The sequence below is a fragment of the Ptychodera flava genome, chromosome 16 (genome assembly GCF_041260155.1).
Source record: "Ptychodera flava strain L36383 chromosome 16, AS_Pfla_20210202, whole genome shotgun sequence".
NCBI lineage: Eukaryota > Metazoa > Hemichordata > Enteropneusta > Ptychoderidae > Ptychodera > Ptychodera flava.
Genome location: NC_091943.1, coordinates 23,462,522 through 23,487,055, shown reverse-complemented (window position 1 = coordinate 23,487,055; position 24,534 = coordinate 23,462,522). Strand labels below are relative to the sequence as shown.

Here is a 24,534-nt window from a genome sequence, read left to right as displayed (position 1 = left end):
GATGAAAAAAGTATGGTCGACCGTACACGCTGGAAGACTGGAAGCTTCTTTAGCGCAACGAATAGGCCTAGATATCAGAAAAGGTAAATACGAATGACTGATCAAGGAGCGCTTAAACATAAAGGTAATTTTTTCACCCATTGATGTTTTGTGTCTAACATTCATTGTTCGCTGCACTTAATCCTACTACGCGGAATTGGTTCATTTCATCAAACAATCCAAACAGGAAAAAAACGTTGAATTCTCCTGCCAGTTGTGGACACCTTGGGCAGTTACATCTTCATATATAATTGTGAGAAAATGGACTAAAGTCAGTCAATCAAAGCGCAAATCTTATGTCAGGGTTATGAGAGACTGTGCAGTCAAGTCTTTGTTTAGAAAGCGTTCTGACGGAACACATGAATATAGCACTTCCTGGCTCTTCAAAATCTATACTTATCTATACTTACTGTACAAATCTTTACTATGTTTCAAGCTATATTAATGCTTTCGTGAAGGAAATCTGAAATTGACTATCAACGTCTTGATTTCATCACACTCTTACATCTAACATAATGTTAAAATCATATTGTAATATGATTTGAGGTTGTTAGAATATGGTAAAATTCCAAAGTTCATAAATTTATAGAAGGGTTATTTGTTGCTTTCATTTCTCTGAAAGCGACGCTAATGGAATTCCAGTAACTCTGTACTTACTTGATGTCGTAAAGCTCACTTGTGACATACCTACCTGCCGTACGTTAAGTGCACACAAACTACATGTACTAGATAGATGTTTAGATATACAATGTACACAGTAGTATAGTAATGATAAACGTGAAACGTTTCCACAAACTGGCATAAGAAGAAATATAAATACAGATTGGCATTGTTTCACTCACACCGATTTCACATTTATGTCTGTATCAATATCATCATTCGTATGCGAACAAATATTCAAGGCCTCCCATCCTCAGCGAATTGCTTTCACCAAAACAAGAAACACCTTCAGAAAGAAACACTTTCTTAAGTGTCAGCTTGACAGTGCGCATGCGTGTACGCTAGATGGAGAATCCCTGCCTCAGGGTCATCAGGGTCACTGAATACACAGTGCAATAATACAAAGGTACAATCAAAATAAATGCAAAGTCTGTTTTACTTCAATCATGTTCATGAGAATGCTGCGTTTTGAAGAATATCTATGCAAAAAATTCAATTTCTGCACGACATGAATATGTATGTGATAATCAAATGCGACTGAATGTCTTTAAGACGTCCTTTGAAATAGGCCACGATGACATCTTCAAAATCGTGAATATATAATGAAGATGATTAGCAAAGTGGGCACGTGTCGTTCAAATTCAGTCAGTCTCGGTCTTTCTTCCTTTGTAAGTCCATACACTCAGAGATCGTGAATTGATTATCGACTGCGTATTTGGACTTGAGGCAGGAGTTAACAAGTTCAATGTGGTAGGCGCTTCGAAATTGAAGGATTTAAATTTTCGCTCAAACTTTCCCCAATGAAATTTGCAACTATTCCCTTACCAAATCAAGAATAACAATCAAGGGTCGGTCTGGCAAGTTTGGCACAAGAGAAACAAATTGCATATTATTTACCGATAATTGGAATTCAAAACGACATCCATGTCTGTGTTAACACTATGGGGACAAATAAAGATTTTCGATATTCGAAAGACTAAGACAGTAAAAATGTTTCTCACCCCAAGATATTTAAAATCAAGACTACACCATATTGAAAGCACCATATTCTAGGTAAACAATAACCAACAATATGTAAGAGAAAGTTATAACATTAAAGGGCTCAAAGTATAGAAAGGCTGAGTTATTATAGATCAAGTGAAATAACTAAGAGAATCAAGGCTCATAGTTACGTGAATCAAAAACTCGTAATTACGAGAATTAAAAAACTTCTTAATTCTCATAATTACGAGAATTAAATCTCGTAATTACGAGAATCAAAAACTCGTAATTACGAGATTTTTGAATTTTTTCCTTACAAAATATGTCACGAATACACTTCCGTAAGATGCTGAAAAATGATAATGAAACAACAATAGCGCGAACAAAATACGTGTGTTCGTTCACAATCAAACTGTACACCTCAGTAAATACACAAGTCCAGGTGAAATTTCAGTGAAATTGGGCATGTTACAAGATATTTCAGTTTAGTGAAGGTTTTTTTTTGTTTTTTTTTGTTTGTTTGTTTGGTTGTTTTGGTAACACGCCGGAAAATCAACGCAAATTGCTATCCGCATAGAAAAAATAGCTCTGCACTATTAGTCTTTCTGAACTACAGGTATGCTAGTATGGTCCAATTTCACAATAGGCCATTTTGTGAGCCACGGTCCCGATGAGAAGTCTGTTCCTGTAGAAACTGGCCGAACTGCCGCCCTTGAGCATTCCACCGTCATCCACAAACACGTCGGTGACGTTCACCTTGTCAAGGTCAGATCCAAACTGAATTCTCAACACCTGGAATGGACAATGCAAAGACGGGATAACATCATTTGCCCACACCGAAGATTGGTCTTGATAATATCATTAAAAAACTCCATTTAGAGGCTGGAATATTCAGTATGTATGGTGCTCTACAATCTCCGACCCTAACCACCTCAGTACATCTATGATGGAACATCCATATACCACCGAATCTTTCACTTGACTTGGTACTCAACTGATACCAGCTTGGGAATAAACTTACTCTCCTGCCGTTCTACGGACACAGTTTTAAGGACTACGAGAGGAATAAAAATAAAACATAGAAAACACTGAAACAGAAACAAAACCCTGAAACAGAAAAGAGCCGACCATTACATCTTGGCGGGAGTGGTCAACATTGAAAAACACCTGTGGAGCCAAAAAATGACAAAACAAATTGCCGTTATATTGCTATTGTAAAAAAAACGTTTAAATTGAGGTAGGCCGAAAAATGTTTTCATGCCATGCGAAATGAGAAAGACATTTTCAACTTTTGGAACACGGAAAAATGTGTCGCCGTTCTGATCACCCGCCCAAGATCGAACGGTACGTTCGTCCCTTAGACTATAAAGATTTTTTTTCTGCAGAAATATGACGGAAGAAGCTTGAAAGGGACATTTTAATCATGAGGAATTCATTTCGTCAGACTCGTTCTATCGAAAATTTGGGGAGTTGCATAAATTTTACTTGGAATTGTGAAAGTTCTTAGATGTACACATTGCCAGTATAGAGAGGGTCAATATAATCGACTGTTTTAAGTTTAATTGTATTTTCTATAAAGTGTGATGAAAGGTGTGTATATGTTGTATACGTAAACAGAACAAGAATTTTGGAGTAAAATTTGAAGGGGAAAATGAGAAAACTGCACCCAGACTTAACCTCCCTTTCCGTACTCTGGTTCTCCCCTCTGCCCTCTTGCTATCGGAGCAACTCGCCGCTGACGTATCCCCATGCTTTAACCCCAAACCCTCGCCCCCTCCCTGCCACATGATTAATCCTCACTCCCTGGCATCCATCCTTAAACAAAAACTTATACTCCTCCCTGTCCGCTCGCTTTGCTTTAGTCGAGCTGCCAGCTGAGCAAACGAATAAAATTTCCCCTTTCTTCTCCATCGGAGAATGGAACAGCGTACGCGAACAGCTTTTTAGGCCCCCCGCCTAAATGGAAGCATCCAACTCCACTGACTCACCTGTGCACCGGCCTTGCTGTCGATGTTTTGCGAAAAGTCAAACCATTCCTTGACTCTTGGGTGGCACCCAATCCACAATTCACCTGTTGGTTTGTCGATCTCGATGTTGTCTACTCCAATGTTGAGGTGAATTTTCTGAAAGGGCGAGACGATGGGTATTTACTGGCTGGAGGCGGAGTCAAATTGGAAAAAGAAAAATCATTGATGCTCATCGTTGACTGTAGAGAAGGAAAGGTCTCCTCTCTCTATGCGCAGGCTTGACGTTCACAAATCGCACGCGCAACTTTGATACAGAGCAATAAATATATTTGACCACTTACAGCGCTATTACTAGTTTTCAATGGTTTATTAAATTTTCATCACTCAGAACAACCATCAAACGTGAGGGTTACGTTTTGCATTCGAAAACTGATACTACAAAAAGTATTATTGATCTTAAACACCCCTAAAATTAAATAGGAAAGTTCATGATCGAGAAGAGATAATGAATGATGGTGCATATTAATCGATGAGAACTATCAAAAGTACAAATGCTTGAAATTACTTTAAGTTGCCACGGTACCCTCTGTCACCTTAAGGAAGGGAATAGGATTCTGAATCGCAGATTAAAGAAACAAAGAAAACCCTTTTGTCGCTCAAGTTTTCAAAATGACATTAAAAAAATCAGAAGTATAGCAATAGTATTATTGCACAGTAAACAGGATAAATATTTTGGATTTTGTGTGTGTGTTTTGGGGGGCGGTTAATTGTATGTTTGTTTGTTTTTTTTATTGACGTATTACATCCCAGCCCGTTTAATCGTGCTAAGAAGACTTTGTGATATGTCTAGAACGCTACTATTTCCATTGAATAAATCAAAAATAGAATTTGAGAGATGAAAAAAATAGCAAGAAAACAACCCCAACAACAACAATAGTTGAAAGATGACCGCTGGCGAACTAGCCTAATTCCGGAAACCGGATACTTTTCTGAACATACTTCATGCAATAATTCCCAAACTACATGATAATGGTTTATCGTCTGCATCTTACCTTCTTCTCCACCAATGAATAATCTTTCTGAATTTCAAAAACGGATACATCTCCAGACATAGCCTCGGCTAAGTAAATATATCTAGTTACGTTAAAAGAAAGACTATTAGGAGAAAATTAACAAACGATAAAGTTGTCTAAACTACAATTTTTAAGATGATAAACCAGTTTACATTCCCAAAACAAATCTATTTCGTATAGTCAGCAAGGTTGGCTACTAGTTGTGTTCGATTGATGAAATTCAAGGTTCCTTGACATTAGCCTTTGTTTGTATATATATATATATATATATATATATATATATATATATATATATATATATATATATATATATATATATAATATATATATATATATATATGACACTGTACAAAAGACCTATGTTGTGTTTTTGGTAAATAAAATTCGGATGGAGAATACATTTTGGAGGAAAAATTAAACTGTATCGTTACATATCGTTGAATTTTCCTCTAAAGTTTCATTTTCAAATTTAGCATTGATCACATGACACAAAAGAATTGTAAGAAGCCTCAGTTTGCCGTCGATCTTTCCGAACTCCCGACTACGAAAGCTTGCTCTAACTTTTCTTTTTCAAAAAAGAGTGAAATGTCGTTTCATCAGCCATATTGGGGATACATTACAACTTTCTGTACTTACTTGTGGTCCGGTGAGACGTTGATTCCATTCGCAAAGTGAAAGCCAGACGCCACTATTTTTTCCTCTCCGTTGTTATAGAAACCGATGCTACCCCAGCCAAGAAGGGCAAGACCCTCAATTTGTCTTAGGGAGGGCTTCACAAAGTAGTGATCGTTACTGAAGTAAAACGTCTCCGGTCCGAGCACCACCAAGTCGTTCACGCTTTAGTAGGAAGACAAATGCAAGTTGTACAACGTGAGAGACTCCATAAAAGAATGTCGATGTACACAGACACGTTAAAAGGCACATGTAAGAGGAAAAATCAGCAGTGAGGGAGGGTCGACTAAACATGTAAATATTCTCAGAATGGAGAACATAGTCTTGAGAAGGGTGATTACGGTATTACGGGGGTCGAAATTGAGAAACTTAAACTTTTACTCAAAATTTCCGTATGAGTATTTTAATCTTTCCATTCAATCTGGGAGCAAAATGTGTACTTGAGAATCACCCAATATTTACCAATACATACATACAGGTGTTTGAACTTTTTAGGGGAAAAATTACATTTTCGATGTTCACAAAAGTAAGCCGTCGAAAACTTAAGCTACGCTAGTTGCATCAAAATGATCCCCTACAAGTGGTAGACCGAAAAATTATTGCAAAAGTTTGACCTTAAAATGTAAAGAGCAAACATTTTTTAAATTTTGCAGGCTTGCTGTTTCTGCACAACGTCCACACATTGAAGACTCAAAAACAAGCATGTTCGGCAACCCCTGGGATTGTTTTCCTAATATTTGAGAGGACAAGAATGGTGCATGCTGATTATTCTGACCACCCCTCCTAAGAACAATGGTCCATTCCATCAAGCGGTCTATACCTGTAAAGTGTCTTTCCAGTCACTGTTTTGAGGTGAATCAGAGAATACGTCCTTTTATCAAAGCGGAATATTTCTATTTTATCTTCGTGCGTGGTTGGGTGATGGCTGACGACAAAAAGCCGCTTTTCTCCTGGAAAATAAGGAACCGACAAATGAAATATGATAGATATTGAGAGCAATGGTTGAGTCTTGAAAGTGGCGTTCCAAAAAACTTACGATCTTACGGACGAATGTAAGATCATTATAATTATAATGATAAAAACAAAAAGCGAGTTGCATCACCGTTGAGAAATGTTACCAAAAATGATGAGTGCTTCCCTTCATAGCAAAATATCATCTAATTTCACTAATGATTTTTAATAATCGAATCTTTGCTAGGGTCTCATGGCTAGACTGGAAGATCCGTCGCTCGAGGGCGCTCTCTACGCTCCCCTCGTTGGGAGAGTCCTCGAGCGACGGATCTTTCAGTCTATCTTATGGCTAGACATGAAAACTTACTTTGGTTGTACAGAAAGAATTGTAAACCTATGAACTTTGTATACGAAAAAATGACACAGGGTAAAAGAGCCAATTTGTGCGATTAAGATTATTGTTTACGCTTTTAGAATATTGAGACATGCTCATTTTTCATACTTTTACAATGAGAATTTTGCCAGGATGGAGCGACTAGCACTGTACGTATTCATGTCAAACGTTTCCACGAGTAATATCCCCAAGACTAATAGTTTTGCACAAATGTTCTCTTTCAAGGAGAGAATACATCAGATTAAGAAAACTACTGCCAGACCATGTGATGTCGAAATAATTAGAAAGGCTGAATTTTGCTAGTAACTAGATCGTCTGGCAAAACACACTGTTTAATGCAGGCCGGACTAACGGGCAAACTATTTCTTAGGGACCGTTCAGTTTTTACGGCCGGGGGGGGCGGCAAAATCCGGGGGGGGGTCATCGTAATTTTGGAATCCGCAAAGGGGGGGGGGGTCATCACTTTTTCACTGGTAGGAAAGGGGGGTCACCACATTTTCAAAAACATAATACCAATAATAAAGTTCACTTTATGCCATGGCCTTCGGCGGCCCACTGCAATAAATATACTTTATGTATTACCCTTGACCCTCTTAATGGGTAGACGCCTTTGGCGGCCCACTCCAATTAGGTTTACTTCATGCGATGGCCATGATCAACCCTCTTTACCGGCGGACCGCCTCCGGCGGCCCACTATAATAAATTGACTTTATGTAATAACCCACGGCAATCTTATGGCCGCACGCCTTCAGCAGGCCTGTTCAGTAAAGTTTACTTTATGCAATAGCCATGATCGACCCTCTTTACCGGCGGGCCACCTTTGGTGGCCCACTAGAATAAAGTTGACTTTACGTAATGGCCCATGACCCTCTTAACCGGAGGGTTGCCTTTGGCGAACCACTCCAATAAAGTTTACTTTATACAATGTCCATGGACATAAGTTGTCTATGGAAATGAAGTTAAAATTGCCTTACAGTCGTCCTAATTAACAGACGTTTCAATGGATGTGGTTGAGAAGTTTGTGCACTGGCATCTCTGCTACACGAATAAAGTGTGCCGAGTACCAGAGTTCAAATCCAAACCATGCGGGTAAATATGACATATGGGTTTTGGTTATTTTTCAGTGGGGGGGGGGGGGGTTTATCAAATTTTTTCATCTGACAAAGGGGGGCTCATCTTTTTTTCACGAAAATGCAGGGGGGTCTATATTTTTTTGAACACCGGCGACAAGATTTTGCCGCCCCCCCCCCCCCGCCCGGCCGTAAAAACGGGCAAACTATTTCTTATGTTGTTAAATACGCGATGCAATCTTATATAGTTTACGTATGTTGTGTATGATTGTACCCTCCTCTCACGTATGTGTCGAAAAAATACTTCCTAGCCTTTAAAGAGATAATACTTTGGTATGAAGATAACATTTCAAAGCCAAGGGACATTGTCTGAAATAACTTCACCTGTGTCTGGGGCTTCATAAAGGCTTATGCCATGCGGAAAGAAATTTTCCCTGTCGAAGTCACCCTGTAAGGTCAACTCTTTCACGTTGTCTTCGGGATTTCTGATGTCAAATAAGAAGATTCTTCCCTTGATATTCGGAGGACAAGCTCTCGGGTCAGTAATGTAACCTTTGCCAGCTATTCCCTGCAATTGTATGAACACATCATCATTTTAAAGGTATACTGTCACCTGTTCCAATTTTGCCACAGTTACCATGGAAAGAGAAAATCTAACCAATCACAGATTTTAAGCGGGTGGTCGCTTTTTAAAAACAGCGCCCTCACATGGGCATTTTGAATACCAAGGAATGCTTCTTTTACCATATATGGACATATTGAGATTACAGGTGACTGTATACCTTTAATAAGTAAAAGTTATAGCTATGGCAAAGAAGAAAAGAATATTGACATTGTAATGCAATTGCCATGATGGCGTTCACTCAATTGGTTATTGCTTTTGTAGCATACAGTGACTTCATAGAAAAGCTGGCTTTTCCTTCTCAGAAGAGATACCGTGATAATAAGTTCAAGTTCATTCGCGAATGGTGAATTATACGACACGTGAATCATCTTTTCACACGACTAAAATTAACGTGTTGCCATACAAAGTTTACAGTCAATAAAGTGGCGCGGCGTTCTCAACACAAATTTACACGGGCGTTCTTTCGTTTATGATTCGCCAATGCTCGCCACTTGTCCGGTGCATGTAATTATTGCTAATGTTTTGACCATATGTAATGCATGTATTTTAGAGGTCAGGATAATTGAGTACACTACATGTTTTACCGATGAAATAAAGGCCAATCCATCGCTTGACACGGTGATATCTTCTGCTCCGTTTTCTGAAATACAAGAAGCAAACTGTGCAAAAAGAAATCGACTTTCGAATTATTCCTATCGCACATGTTGTTCTCTGTACATTATAATGACACATAGTTGGTTATGTACACATCACACGGAAATCTGAGTCGTCGATTTTCATACAATTTATAATTTTCGCTAGAGGGATTTCCATTTCATGAGGGATGTAACGAACAGCTTGTAAAGCTGAAGCACGACAAGCACGAGCAACGATTTCATGCACCTGGGTAAGTTATAATGTTCGGAGAAAAACGGAAATTGAATGACTTTGCAAACGTCTTACTGACCTATACCGGGAACAAGTCTGCACGACCCAGGTTGATGGTTGATGATAGTCTTGAAATATCCAAGGTAGTATCTGCAAGATCCAAAGATGTACAATGACAGTCTGTAGTTGCTATATAAACTGAACCAATGTCCCATAGCACGCTAGTATTGGCTCAATAATGTTTTCTTTTTGATGTCATAATCACTGTGAGATGATGGCAGCTCAAGATTGACAGATTTAGTAAATGTTATGAAATAATGTGTATTCATTGCTGGGAACTTTAGGTTTGAAGGTCAAAAACAAATCATGGAGACAAAATTAAAGCCATGCTGTAGGACCATATCTGTACTACACCAAGCAACTCAGGGAGGGACATCGGACACGGTGTCCTGGCTCAAGACAGGAATGGAACGTTGTTACAGAACAAACATTGCCAATAAGTAAAATTGTACATGGAAACGAATCGAATTTATTTGCACAGGAAAGACGGAACCCCCGGTAAGGTACGAATTCTTGGACGTCGGATGATCGCTAAAGAAGGACACATGTAGGACTGCGTTGATGCACAAAATAATATGTAAATTCAATGAATAGTTTCAACTATTGACATCTTAAGCCATTGTTTGATCACGTTTGGTGTTCCGGATACTGTGGACATCAAGGATTTTGAGTTTCGAAGAATGAACTTGCTACGCTGACCGTCCTTCCTGCGATAATTCTTGTGGTACGGATAAAATGTAAGCTATTCATTTTTCTTCCTCCACCCCATTTCTCGCTCTACCCCTCTTTCATACTCGTCACTCATCACTCAACTTAAGAACGAAGAAAGAATTAAAACTATTGAACCACTATCTTTTTTTTCTTTTATAAGGTATTTTTCTTCAGGCCATCATGAAGGACGATATCAAAAATGTTATTATATCGTTATTAAGTTTATTCATGGATAAATCTATTCGCATTTGCAAATTTTGCTAATTTGTATAAGAATCTCTCCATCAAGCGCCAATATTTTCCCACAATTTGCGTCTTGGCGAGCGGGAAGCGGAATCCTATTTTTACCCTTGACATTTACATATTTTATTACAAGTCCGTCATCATTTCTAAGATATCTGCGTGAAACATATCCTTACCTACACTACGAAAATCCATGTGAATGTCGTGACAATTGTTTCCAACTGTTTAAGTAATGATATACAACCTATACCGGGACAGGATCTATTCTGCCTGATAACATTACAAATTACTTTATCAGATTTCACTGCGGATAATAACGCCTGATGAGTTATCATTCCTCGGGGGTAATCAGAACAAACACACCGTGACGTTGCTCAGAAATTAAAGAGGGCGTGTGACTACCCCATCGTGACCCTTACCTAGAATTGCAAAGGTCTTCCATGATAAAGCTGCACATCCACAGAATGACGGTGGCGGCCGAAAAACATCAACGGCATTCCTATCACGCAGTCTATACATCACAAAGTACGCAATAAAATGCAAAATGCAATATAGTACTTTTTGTCTCCTGCAATTTAACCTATTGATTGCTACGATATCTCCTATGAAAATACGTTACAGTTTTACGGCATTGCCTTTGTAATGTTGTCAATACGTATAAGCCATTTCTTTCCAGTTTTGAAGTTATTCACACTGTTACGGCATTTACATTAAAGATTCTTTTGATCACACCACGATACCAAAACATTATATATATATATATATATATATATATATATATATATATATATATATATATATATATATATATATATATATATATATATATATATATATATATATATATATATATATATTATATATATATAATATATATATATATATATATATATATATATATATATATGTATGTATATATATATATAGGCCTATGTCTCCTGCATACTTCATATCATTATGGACCGTGTTGCATGGTGGAGAATCCAATGCTACAGTGTTTTCTAGTCTCCCGTTTCACGCCAAATTGTGACTCTGTACATAAAGTCAAAACGGTCATATTTTACACGGACTGTATCGAATTTTCGGACAAGGGCGCACAGCGTGTCCTCATGATACATTTTTTTTATTTTTAATTCATAAACATTGCTGTCTGATTCGAATTCCCAGCCTACTGTATCCAAAAAAAATCGGCTTCCAACGCCATCCGGAGACAGCCCAACCTCAACAAAATGTGGCATTCAATGACGGCGCTACGTTGCTGCCATGTTGACCATAACCTGTGTATATGCACACGGCACAAATACGGTCAACCACACGTCAACACCAATCCTACTTATGTGCATTAAATCGAACCAATACACGTTTAGCTCGCGAAATTCCAGGTGGCCTTGGCAACAATTCAGTTCTGCCGACAAGCAGAGCTATCCGCCAAAGGCAAAATTTCAGTTATTTTCTATCAGATTCGATCGAGCTCACAGAAGCTTTGTACATTTTCAGAAACGTTTTGCTCTTCAAAGAAAAGATATCTTTTTGTTCCTTGAACAGGGAACGAATTATACTTGTTGAATTGCTTTTTAAAAAGAAGAATTCATATGTTGATCGATTTTTGAATGGTAAAAATAGTAGAATTAGAGCTTTCACTCTTTCGCTGATACTAAATTTTTTGTTCTTGACATATTTTGAAATTAAACATGAAATTTAGTGAAGTTTACATAGTAGTGTTGTGAGAGAATGCGCGTCGAGATAATTTGAACGACCATTCTCAGAAATGTCCAAATGTTAAATAATACGTAATATTGCTATGCCCGATAACCTAAATTTTGCTCTAATCCTAACACTGCCATATCATTTAAACTTTTCCATAGTGGCTTTTGATGTTAGTATGGATTCAATGGCAAATTTCGATGACCTAAAACCTTTCCCCTGTGGCTGTTAATGCAGTTATGGATCTAATGTATGTGCGTACATCTGGGACAAGTACGATCTAGCAAAACAAAATTGCGGCATAGACCAGGAATGAACAAAACTCGAACCATTCCATGTCGGGTCCGTCTACTTACGCCAGTCTGAAGATGTGGGTTGCTACCACTGTTACAGCGACGAAGAATACAATATGGCGAATCATGTCGAACTTGTGTGAATTTCGTCTCTTGTGCCCCTCGAACAGCTGAGTTCGTGAACTCCGGTGTGTCACCAGTCTCGGCGTCGTCACACAGTGGTCGCTTATCAGCAAATATATCTCCTAGTCCGTGTAAACCAACAGCTGCACACTCTGCCTACAGCTCTGCACAATAGCCTGGATAGTTTATTAATAAATGGATGATGTTGGCCATCATTGAACTTTCAACTTTGCTATCCTATAGTAATTATCGAATCACAAAATCACATGGATGATATTTCATCAAGGAGAATATATTATTTTTTGCTTTTTTGTTTGTTTCATTGATACAGTTTTCTCTCTTTGTCGTGTGCAGCGGTGAGGCTCTAATAGATCGCTGTGATATTCTGTATTTACGAGAATTAAAATTTGCAGGAGACAGAATCCCTGAATTTTTCATTCCACAAGAATAGATTACTTATAAATGGCAGAGGGTGCATGGTAGGGCATGAGCCATGAGCGACTTATCATTTTCGTTTCGAAGAGATATCATTCGAAATGAAGGGTTCATTTGTGGAATAAATATACGATCTAAAATTCTAAATAACTTACCTCTGTGATTCTTAGATATATTGAAATGTTAAAAACGCCCTGTTCCTACAAAATCAACTGTATCATGTATATCTGAAATACCATTCAGGTCACATGCATATTAAATAAGACACATCACGGGGCAAAAATTATTCCTGAACGGTCCACTCAAGCTGGTCTCAACACGGGCCTTTTTTGCAAACATCGAACAAACAACGACGAAATCAACATGGCGAATTAATATCTGCACACTACGCCCGCACTTCAGCGAAATAAACGTCGCGAATAGCTCGAAGCAAGGGGTCAGTTATATCAAATTTCAAACGTTGTTAGTGGCTTACAATCATATGATCATCATGACTATAAGCAAAACTGATATCTAATGGACGATGTGCAATGATGGAATGTCCTTCTAAGGCAATGTTGACACTGTTTTCCTCTATTGACGGCTGAAAGAAATTGCTTCAGTTGTGACCGTGTCGTTATTTCTACTGGTTACGATAATTTTTTTCTGCGACCTTGCGTTCAACAACAAAGTCGATCCAGAGCTTAAGCTAGAGTACACTGGAAGACTAAAGCCCAACCATCGTTGGAGTTTGGGCAGACTATACGTGCAACTGAGTCTTTCAGTCTGGGGTATTGGCTTTGGAATCCCTGTTTCACGTCATTCTGCAGACACATCAATGGGTATGTGTATCAGTCAGTAGAAAAGCTAACATTTGTTCTCTGGTGTTTCAATGTTTGACGTGTGCGCAGCCTGATCCCTGTCCATGTATCCATAGTACAGTCACGTACATCACATACGCCATTAAAATGTGTTAAATACACTGGTCGATGCCCACATCACATTCTACGCCCTCGCTGAAATTGAACGTTGCCGCTCTTCAACTGAATTGTGAAATTCTCAACTGGATGTTTACAATCCCAGAGAATGTGAATTCAGATGCAAGTCACATCCATTGATTCTCCCGTCAACATTTTTATTTCATAAATAGCCAACGGTATTTGTCGATGCGTTGAGGAAATCAGAATGTTTTATTTCGTCATCAATCTTAGTATTGTTTCTGAGAAAAGGATTTCTATCGGCTCGCCAAATGGCTGCAAATTATCCATGAAGCTGTCCTCAACTGAGCAAAATAGTTGATTTCGTACCGTTTGTCATTGCAGGTGCTATAACACCCCAACAAAAGAAAACATCCATGTTAACTTACATGTATCACCACCGGCTGTTGAAAATGATGAATGTCATAAAACGACTTTTGAAAAAAAGTAGTGTGACAATACGGCATTCAAAAATTGCAATTTTCGTTTTGCTTGTTAGGTAATGGACCTTTGTGCCTGGCGAGTGCGCCGTGCATAAAAACTCGTGTATAAATTGCGACAATTCGAATTTACAATCTCCTAAAAGCACTTTACAGAAGAACATTTAGAAGGCTTTTATTTCGCAATATGCCATTTTATGAATCACTGTTCCGACCAATAGCTTGTTGTCATAGTAACTGGCCGAGCTGGCTCCACTGACCATGTTGCCGTCATCCATGAAGACTTGTCTGATGTCGACCTTTTCGTAGGGGGCGCTCTTGGATTCAAAATGGACTCTCAAAACCTGCAAGTAAAATGCGAAATGTTTGGCGTCGAGTTGCGATAATTTGATGATCTCATCTGGTATTATTGAAAAATAACAAATTGACATTACACCTCCGCGTTCAATTTGAACGAGCTTATTCAATATGGCAAATCATGTGAACGGGTGACGCAACATTTGAAGTTTAACCAGGACATGGAAAAGTGGAAACGGCGAAATTCGAGGTATTTTAGGGTAATAGGCCAAAGGTCAGCATATTCAGCGAAATTTATTTACAAAATTATTTGTACAGGGAAGGCAGATCCCTTCGATGCATAGGGGGTTCCTTTAAGAGAAAGCTAACTTTCATGGATATCGCTTTTTCCTCTCTCCGAAACATGACCAGCCATAACCGAGATCTCGCCATAAAGTTTCGAAATCTTGTAAGAATTCAAACTAAGTTATCTTAGGACGCAGTGCTTCTGTCAATTTTATAAAGATTCCGTGACTTTTTATATAAGTTATTGAACTATGAGTCATTAATTTTTTCCACTTCAATCGCAACAAAATTCCTGAAAAGCAAGCAATTATATCACTTCCAGCGACCCTCGACGCAAGAATGTGAAAACAAGCGAGTCATCCCAACATGGAGTCAGCAGGCAGCAAGTTATCTTTGTGATTGAGAAAACTTTCTGGAAATGATCATTTTACTCACCTGCGAGCCCGCCGGGTTCGTGACGTTCTTGGTGTGGTCAACCCAGAGGTGGAAACTAGGATGACATCCAAGCCAGAGATCGCCTGTTTTTTTGTCAACCTCTATGTTGTCAACTCCAGTGTGTACTAGAATTGTCTGTATGAAAGCAAAGATCATAGACATAGACAACAAGCAGCATTGGTAGACGCTATCAAATTAGTCGGACAATACTTGTATTCAACTCCTACTTCGAATCTGTCTTTTTAGCCTTGAAAACGAAAATTAATATTAATATTTTATTAAAGGGCCAGTAGCTGTAGCTGTTGACAATTTGTCCACCATTTTAGTTGTGTATATCAACTACAGTTTCATGTTCTACTCCCCAAGGGCTGTTGGGATCGTACACAGCGTTCGGCTAAACCAGTGCATAAATTACAGACTGCACTTTTATTGTTGACATGTGAAGTCTGGTGTCCGCGCTAGAATTCAATTGTAAACAATGACACTCGTATAGATGCTGTGTTGACAAAAGCAACACACTTCGGGGAGTAGCACCTTGCAAGTTGACGTACAAAACGAAAACTCTGAAATAATCATCAAAAGTTACAGCTACTAGCCCATTAACCCTACCCAGTATTTCCGTATTACAGACTTTGCTTGTTCACTTAAGGTAGAATGCGCCTCGGGGACAGACAATCGGACTGTCAAACTTTTACAATATTCTTTGTTTGTTACAATATTCTTTTGGCCTTCCATGCACTTGTGGGGGTTCATTTGAAGTTTATGGAGTAAATACAGTTTTTATCGGTAAATATTTGGTAATTTGTGTCTCTAGCACCAATATTTGCATGCTGACCCCAAGTTTTTCTTCTTGATTTTGAAAGACAATGATTGAAAGTTTACTTGGGAAAAGTTTGAGTAAAATTTATTTATATTTTTGAGGCGCAAACTACCTTAAAATATATGCTCCACTTGGAGATCGTACAAAGATTGCCAAACCCGCGAAACATACGAACAAAACATGAATAGACAAACTAATCGGCACAAGTGCAGTGGCAAAGAAATTAAATTCGAAGCAATGAAGAGGTATACGGGAAAGTCAACATAATCAATATAGATTTATGTCCGTGAATGTTCGATATATGCTCGCAGTCTGCCTTGTAAATTCTTCATCAATAATTTCAGAGTCATGACGTATGCTTAAATTGAAATCCTTTGACACCATCACTGGTACAATAATGAGAAACAGTGTCGTTTTAAACTTGTAGCTGTAACTCAAGGTTGTAGGGCGAAGAGGCGCGAGAGGTTGTGGTTGTCACTTACCTGTATCTTTTCGAGAGAATGGTCTTCCTTTATTTCGAAGACAACAATACTGCCTGCAGTCGGTTGAGCCACATACAGATATCTGTCGATATTACAGCAATGATCAGGTATTGGGGGACCTTTTAATAAACTGTTATAGGTCTGTTGTCAACATGCCTTCGGACTTAGGATTGTGAAATGTACGATTCATTCATACAAATTGCAAGATCGAGACAAAACAGCAGTGTGCATGTGTTTCTGTAAACCTTTGGACCTCCTGAGATGTTTACGCCCTGAAAATTTAATAAATTCTACCAGCTCTTGTGCCGTATTTAGGTTAGCGGGATACCAAATACGTACCAGACTTTAACACTTATTTCCGCAAGGCACTACACGGAAACAGACACATCATTATACGCTGGTATTCTGAACGAAACACCTTTTAAAGGCGTCGTGGCAAAACTGGCCGGACCGTCTGTCATGCCGTGAATTTCAACTCTTTCGCCCGATTGGCTTTGATAACGCTTTCCTTTAAAAGTAAATTAACAAAAATTATAATAAACTTATAGGAAAACAAAAAGTGCCATTACACCTGCTTTCTGCGTTCTAAAAGTTGCGCTCGGCTAGGTTTGTATGAAAAAGTTATGGGTTCATGAAAAGTTTTCAAATATTTATTCGTCAATTATGACGATTGTCTCCAGTCTGATGGAAGACATGTGCGGGAATGTGCTCGGTCTTCATATCGTACAGCTTTTGCATTTGCCGTCCTCACCTCTCTGGGGAGGCGAGAACCAACCTAACACGAACACAGAAAGAGATAGTAAACGAGTCAATCCTTGCATCTGGCCGTAGCCTTAATGAGATCGGATAGTCCCTTACCTGCCGTCTGGTGATACATTCACACCATTAGAATTACGAAAACCAGAAGCAACAATTCTATCTTCACCATTGCTGTAAAGGCCAACCGTTCCCCACGACACCAAGGACAGCACTTCTAACTCCCTCAGCCAATTTTTGACGTAGTACTGGTCGTTGCTGAAATAAAACGTCTCTGGTCCAATTGCTACCAAGTCGTTGAGACTGAAGCGAGATGACGTGAGACAGACATGAGAAAAGAGAGAATATTTTGCAGCGTTAGTGTGTATCCATTGTTGTAGGGAGTTGGTAAATATTTATTATATGCTGAGCATCCCACCACGATTGTAAGTTCACGTCCTGTCTCATTTCCCCGCCTTGGTTTACTTCATGATCAGATATTATTTTAGACCATATTCTTTAGTTTGAATGTTTGACTGTTTCTTTAGTTGATTACAAATCTTACGCGTTTTTTTTCCGGGAATTGACTGGAACATCTCATTTACATACGGGTAAATGTACCACAGTGTTAGGGTTCAACCACTTAAATCAATGATGAAACTGCATTTTTCTTTTTTTAGCGTACCATGGACTATAAATGACTGGCTATTTTACTACCAATTCAGCATGTTGATATATTTTCATATCTTCCTAGCGCTTGAGTAGACATTTTGAACCAACGTTGTGTCTCGTAGTCGTCCGGCTGGTGTCTGCTGTTGGCGCCGCGCGAGCGCCGACCGACAATACGAGACGAAGGAGAAAGCATGGAGAATAATACCTGTACATATTCTTGCCAGTCACTGTTTTCAGATGGTTCAGTGACCTTGTCTTGTCATCGAAAAGGAAAATCTCTACTCTGTCTTCGTCTGTGGCAAGATGATGATTGACAGCGAAGAGCCGCCTCTCTCCTGAAAGAGGGTCACGTGGTAAAAATTTAGTCGATAGTAGTTGCGTCTGTACAATACACGTCCTGATAAATAACATTGATGAGGCACGCCTTTGCTGAACCCTAAAAAAACTACTTCACCTTCAAACAATTTACAAGGAATGTGTGTTTGATATTTAAAATATTGTGTGTGCTGTAACGAATACGTACAGACGAACACGCAACAAGTCGTCGTTTCAGAAGTGCTCGTACACGTGCAGGCACAAATGTTACCACGTTCCCGACAACAACCATGGTAATGCTAAATTGACCAATTTTCTGATGTATGGCTTTAGATTATACAATAATTAGATATTATTCCCTAACATTTTTCTTCGTTCAGCGAAGGAAATACGAGTGATGTAATGAACGAGTCAAAGACGAGCGGTGACACGGTCATCAAGTTGTGTCACGAGTATTTTCCGAGCTGAACGAAGAAAAATATCAGGGGGTAATATACTTATTACATGCACAAACCAAGAATCCGTTGTGTTTTTGTAAAGAAAATGAGTTTTCCTCAACATTTCTGCGTTTAAACTTCTGGACTACTTTAGGAGTAAATCAGTACGCCGTGGGCGAGTTGTCAATCATTTCTAATCGTCGATCGCGTGAGCGAGGAACATGGCGCTAATACTTCTGTGTACGGAGCAAATGCCAAATGACCTCATACAAAAACGTACTTTCAGCGAAGTTATACACAATTTCAAAGATAGGGCCATAAATTTAACTCAGACAAAGTAACGTTATTTTTCGAGAACAAAAATCGACTGAATCTCGGCGCGAACACTGTGTAAGTGTAACGTCGCGCCTGGCTGTGGGTCTATAGCTGTGGTGGTTACAGACCGTGAGACGGGATTCCTGGCTTTTACGGGCTGGTTTTGAATTTTAACCCCACACTGTGGTGGCGGGGTTAAAAGTCGTGAAAGTCAAAACCAGCGCGAAAAAGGCAGGAATCCCGTCTGTAACCACCACAGCTCTGGACCCACAGCTACGTTGCGCCAGACCGACCACACCCTGTTTGCAATGCTTTCCGAACGCACGGTAATGCAACCAGCTTCGAGTTTGTTGTTTCCGAAAATTATTCATGCAATTCCTTAGGAATATACAAGCGCTTAGTAGTTCGGATTATTATTGTCGAGGTCTCTGAAAATATTGATTTCATCACACGACTTTTTGAGGCTAAGCGTGGGGCATGGATAAGCACTTGACTCCCCTTCACCTTTGATGCAGTACTCACTACGTCGAAAGTCAGTTCTACACAGATACAAACCCCCATATTGACTACAAAACTAAAACAGAAGAAATCAAAAATTTTCGAAGTGGATGTATTTTGTCAAAATCTAAAAATTACGACAGATTTTTTTATAAATATTCACGTCAGACAAAATTTGATCGCGGGAGAAATACGGGCCACCATGTTGTTTGTTTACAACGACGAGCCCATCGCGACGCAAAAAAAGTTCCCACGCACCAAAATTGATGACATAGACGCGGGTTGGCGTGACGTAGAACAACCAGAGAATAAGTCCCGGAATTTTCTATTCAGAGACGGCAAACTTGGCTTGTGCATGTGATAAAATAATTTTTCCCTAAAGACGAGGCACTTACCTGTTTTTGGATCTTCATATAGACTGATCCCATGAGGATAGAAATTCTCTCGGTCAAAGTTTCCCTTCACCGGTAACTCTACCGCGTTATTCTCGGGGTGGTTGAAGTCAAACAACGAGATTTTACCCTCCAAGAACGGTGGGACAAGTCTGGGGTCACTGTAGTAATTCTTTCCTCTTAATCCCTATGACACAATCGATAAAAATGTTAAGCAAGTCTCTATATTTGCCAAGTTTCAGTGCTAATACAAGTCATTTCGACACAGCTACCATATAAAGACTGCGAATATCACGCAACCTGCCTACAACAAAACATTATATTACCATGACCAGCCCGTCGCATTTTGATTGGTCGAGCTGAACCACGTGACTGACCACAAATACACAGTAATGGTTTGTTTACATGCCCGTGAATATGAATAATAAGATTAATAACTCAAAGTATCGTAACTTTACAGCTCAAACGTAAATCATAATCAATCACAAAATAAAATGGAGCACTTGTAGGTCAAGTTGAGATACTTTTTTCTGAAAACATATCCGGATTTGCCAATTTTTACAGCGCGCGTGACAGTGCGTCGCGTATTGCTCAGTTTCTGGGACCCAGTTGTCGTTCGCTCCGGAAATTTTCACAAGTTTTGACGGTTTTCTCGGGTTCGCTGATAATATAATGGAAATAACAGACTCCGCTCTGACCATTAACGTTTATTTGTGGGCGCGGGCTCGAGGAAAGCCAAATTAACGGGCTCGGCAAGCCTCGCCCGTTAATTTTTAGCTTTCCTCTCGCCCTTGCCCACAAATAAACGTTAATGGTCAGCGCGTCGCCCGTTATTTCTATATTCAATCATTTTTGAGCTCTGATGGACTAATATCCCATTACGCATTATACTCAACGTGAAGTCTTTTGCAGGTTTCAGTTCTCATTTAGGAAATAGATTATTGGATGAGCAGAAAGTGACATTACCGATGAAATAAACGCCAGACCATCGCCGGATACAGTGATATCTTCAGATCCCACGGCTAAATATGAAAACAAAAGAAACTAAATGAGTCTTGGATGATTTCTCCCCTTCACAGCTGAGCGATAATTGAAATTAACTCGAGATAGGCAAGCATTTCTCACCCCAAAACAAGTTTTCTTCAACTATCTCGCACATCGCGAGCGACCTGTCGTTGGGTGAAGCGAAGTGAACTTGATCATGCGTACTGTAAGTGTTGCCATTGGATGTTCCAGCAAAGCGCCTGTCGTGGTGTGTACCTAAATCTTTCTTGCATGACGGGACTGATGGAGGGATGCAACTGTAACGTCTATCATGATTATTGATATTGAAGATATAAAATATCTGACTGACTCAAAAATAAATAAATAAATGGATAAACTCAATCAGTTAATTCGACATACCAATACCGTCAACGACTCTACACGGCCCAGGTCGATGGTTGTGGATGGTCTTGAAGTAACCTAACACAAGTCTGTGAAGAAAAGTATTCGTTGTTTAATTTTAGTCCTATATGCTATGATATTGATTAGACTGGTTTTTACAGTGATGAGTGGACTAAAGGTCGTTGTACAATGTGGTCGAGTTTGTTGTTACGTCATTTCTCTTATCGTTGTCGATGAGGTATCATCTCCGGAATGATTCCGAGTGTACCTGTATGTAACATTTGACCTTCAGTGGAGGGGTGTGGTGTAGATAAAACCATGGGAGTAGGAAGCGTACACAGCAGGCACTTAGGTGTACGTGCAGAAAAGAAAGGGCGGACATACCACGCTCCTGTGGAACATGTTTACACCCTTCGTTGTAACGCCTAAAATACTACAGCTGTAAATCTGTTCACCCACCGCACCGACGCCGGACGAGATGTACACGTACTCACTAAAGACAGTCACAGCCCCACTCTCGCTGGCTACACATTCTGGCTGGTGTACAGTAAGGCTGACGGCAACGCATGGCTTGCGCTGAGCCAGGCTACACCACAGCTGCATAGTTGCAGTGCTTCATGGATAGTCGATCGAAAGCTGGGAGTGTGTGGCCAAATGCCGAAGCTCGGTGCCATTCTACTACCGACGTTCTGACACTCATGGCCTTCGGCCTTCAATGGCCTATCCTGGCAACACTGCGGCTGAACGCACCCGAGGGATAGACCAGGCATAGTGCGTAGCCAGCGAGGGGCTGAGGTTGTCTATTTGTACTCACACTAGTCTGCTGATGTGCGTCAGAGCGACGGCTAACACGACATAAAGAACCAATCGACGTAACATTCTGCTGTCAGAAATGTAGCGGCAATTATCTAGCTGGGTATACAGGGATAGACATTCAGGACATTGAGGTAAAGTTCAAAAGTCACGTCGGCGAACCTTTGAACTTTTATACCTCGTAATATTTATGTTGGTTATGTGCATTGCGGCCCGCCGTATACACTGCGCATCGCTGGAAAATACATGTATCATCGCGCCGGGCTCACAGGAAAATCCGACCCGACCTGAGTCGACCCGAAAAAGTAACTTAACTTTAATAACTTAGGGAGCTTTCAGTAATTACAGGTTGGGCCAGGGGAATTTCGCGCACACCACCATCCATGGTGTCTATGATGAAATTATGAATAGTTTTTTTCCAATATCAAAATAGGTAAATCTTTGCATTTGACTCTTGATTATTGATATTAATTTTCTTGATTAGACTTGAGTGGTTACAATTTAAGTCAATGGTTGTGCAAGAAATTTGATTTTGGAATTTCACTGAAATGTCGATTCACTATGCATTGCGGTCTATGATGAAACTATGAATGATTTTTTTTCAGTACAAAATTAGATTAATCTGTGCATATATGTATGCTTGATTATTAAGATTATTGTTCTTGATTAGACTAGAGTGGTTACAAGTCTATGGTTATGTAAGAAATTTGATTTTGGAATTTAACTGAAATGTCGATTCACTATGCATTGTGGTCTATGATGAAACTATGAATGATTTTTTTTCAGTACAAAATTAGATTAATCTGTGCATATATGTATGCTTGATTATTAAGATTATTGTTCTTGATTAGACTAGAGTGGTTACAAGTCTATGGTTGTGTAAGAAATTTGATTTTGGAATTTAACTGAAATTTAGATTCACTATGCATTGTGGTCTATGATGAAACTATGAATGATTTTTTTCAGAGGTCTATAATGTGCATGTATTTTGTTGGTGATTTGCTATTCAGGAAATATCACATGGACAATCAAAGTTTTGGCCATAAAATCAGTTTCTGTCAAAAGTGACCCTCCCCCAAAGATAGGTTCATAAAAAGTGACCTCCCCCTTGAATTGTTTTCTAAAAAGTGACCCTCCCCCAATTCCCCCGGCCCACCCCCCTGTAATTACTGAAGGCTCCCTTATTTATATTTGTAAAGTTTGTCAAACCTTCTGACTACCGTTATTTAATCAGCCTGAAGATCCTTTTTATCAGCTTCTATAGTTTTTGATATTTTTATTTTGGTGTTATGCGTACTAATTAGACTTGTACACCAACAAGTAAAACTTTCCATTACAAAATTTGATGGATTCCTTGAGGGCGCCCCTTACACAGTACAGCTATGTCCAGCTGTAGCATGGAAGTATAATACTTCCATGGCCGTAGCAATCGATCTTGCCAGTAAAACTTTCTCCCACCCTCAATCACATTAATATTTGCTCAACTAATCTTGAAACACACACACAGAATGTCTTTCAAATATGAATCACGAAGAAAGATACTTAGAAAATTAATTGCATGAGGCAGTAAGAATAAGTAGTTAGTATCGCTGCTCAAGTGCAATCACTGGACGCCATATTTGCTCTGGCACATTCCAAATTCTGGTACAGGTGTCAAAGTCCTCACTGTGTTAGGCCTTTTTTAAATGACATTTTAAATTCAACCCTAGATTATCAAAGCTTACAGTATTTGTACGTGCCTCTATCTCCACCTACAAACTAATGTTTATCACTAACAAAATTAAGCATCTCCCTACTGATTAAATACAACTTTCCTTTACTGATATACCTTCAACAAAATGGTACAACTTAAAACAAACTTTGAATCTCATCAGAATATAAGTACATCAGCCAATCGGAAAACTGGACATAAGCCAGTGAGAAACGTTAAGCCAATTACAACATATTTCAAAATAGCCATGCATTCAGTTCAATTTTTAAGGTACTATTTCAATTGTTAGCACAGATATATATATATATATATATATATATATATATATATATATATATATATATATATATATATATATATTATATAGTAGAATTTTTTGGGTATATTTTAAACATTCAGTCATTTTGTATTTTAATGAAATTGTGTCATGTCAGTTGTAAGATATAGGAACAATTCTAAAGTTTGAATACAGTATTTTGAATGAGATGTGATGGTATTCCACACTTTGTATGCATAACAAGATGTCAAGAACTGTTGTAATTGTGAAATATTAGTGTATGTTGCTTTCTAATGCTGAGAAAATAGAAAAGTATCAGGAACTTTTCATGCTTTTCATATGAACTGCAGATTTCAGAGCCTGTAAGCGCCAATGTGGAAGGTAACAGCGAGTCCTATCG

At 39.0% G+C, this 24,534-nt stretch overlaps 2 protein-coding genes across 3 annotated transcripts; both read right to left on the bottom strand.

Moving 5' to 3' along the window:
* Nucleotides 1-1,867: 1,867 nt before the first annotated feature.
* On the bottom strand, nucleotides 1,868-13,276 carry LOC139114363 (serum paraoxonase/arylesterase 1-like). 2 transcript variants are annotated; one of them, XM_070676047.1, is made up of 10 exons: nucleotides 13,024-13,276; nucleotides 12,374-12,609; nucleotides 9,379-9,449; nucleotides 9,017-9,072; nucleotides 8,192-8,375; nucleotides 6,213-6,342; nucleotides 5,357-5,557; nucleotides 4,700-4,781; nucleotides 3,669-3,803; nucleotides 1,868-2,472 (listed from the first exon to the last, which is right to left on the bottom strand). In XM_070676047.1, exons 2-10 carry the CDS (start codon nucleotides 12,436-12,438, stop codon nucleotides 2,302-2,304), a joined length of 1,095 nt encoding a protein of 364 aa, XP_070532148.1. In that variant the 5' UTR covers nucleotides 12,439-12,609; nucleotides 13,024-13,276; the 3' UTR covers nucleotides 1,868-2,301. The 2 variants fall into 2 exon arrangements, with proteins under 2 accessions (XP_070532148.1, XP_070532149.1); XM_070676048.1 differs by lacking the exon at nucleotides 13,024-13,276 and having other exon boundaries at nucleotides 12,374-12,623.
* Nucleotides 13,277-14,018: 742 nt separating this feature from the next.
* LOC139114362 (serum paraoxonase/arylesterase 1-like) lies at nucleotides 14,019-22,297 on the bottom strand. Its single transcript, XM_070676045.1, has 9 exons — nucleotides 22,148-22,297; nucleotides 21,352-21,422; nucleotides 20,914-20,969; nucleotides 19,951-20,134; nucleotides 18,196-18,325; nucleotides 17,442-17,642; nucleotides 16,584-16,665; nucleotides 15,282-15,416; nucleotides 14,019-14,608 (listed from the first exon to the last, which is right to left on the bottom strand). Exons 1-9 carry the CDS (start codon nucleotides 22,210-22,212, stop codon nucleotides 14,429-14,431), a joined length of 1,104 nt encoding a protein of 367 aa, XP_070532146.1. The 5' UTR covers nucleotides 22,213-22,297; the 3' UTR covers nucleotides 14,019-14,428.
* Nucleotides 22,298-24,534: the final 2,237 nt, after the last annotated feature.

Bases quoted from the DNA above. Each gene is read 5' to 3' on its own strand.
- LOC139114363 (XM_070676047.1), bottom strand. From the start codon at position 12,438: ATGATTCGCCATATTGTATTCTTCGTCGCTGTAACAGTGGTAGCAACC. The intron at 8,376-9,016 runs GTAAAACATGTA...ATACAATTGCAG, and splicing joins GATTGGCCTTTATTTCATCG to GGAATAGCTGGCAAAGGTTA. The intron at 4,782-5,356 runs GTAAGTACAGAA...TAACGTAACTAG, and splicing joins AACGTCTCACCGGACCACAA to ATATATTTACTTAGCCGAGG.
- LOC139114362 (XM_070676045.1), bottom strand. From the start codon at position 22,212: ATGTTACGTCGATTGGTTCTTTATGTCGTGTTAGCCGTCGCTCTGACG. The intron at 21,423-22,147 runs GTGAGTACAAAT...TTTTCTTCACAG, and splicing joins ACGCACATCAGCAGACTAGT to ACTTGTGTTAGGTTACTTCA. The intron at 15,417-16,583 runs GTAAGTGACAAC...GCTTTCATACAG, and splicing joins ATTCTCTCGAAAAGATACAG to ACAATTCTAGTACACACTGG.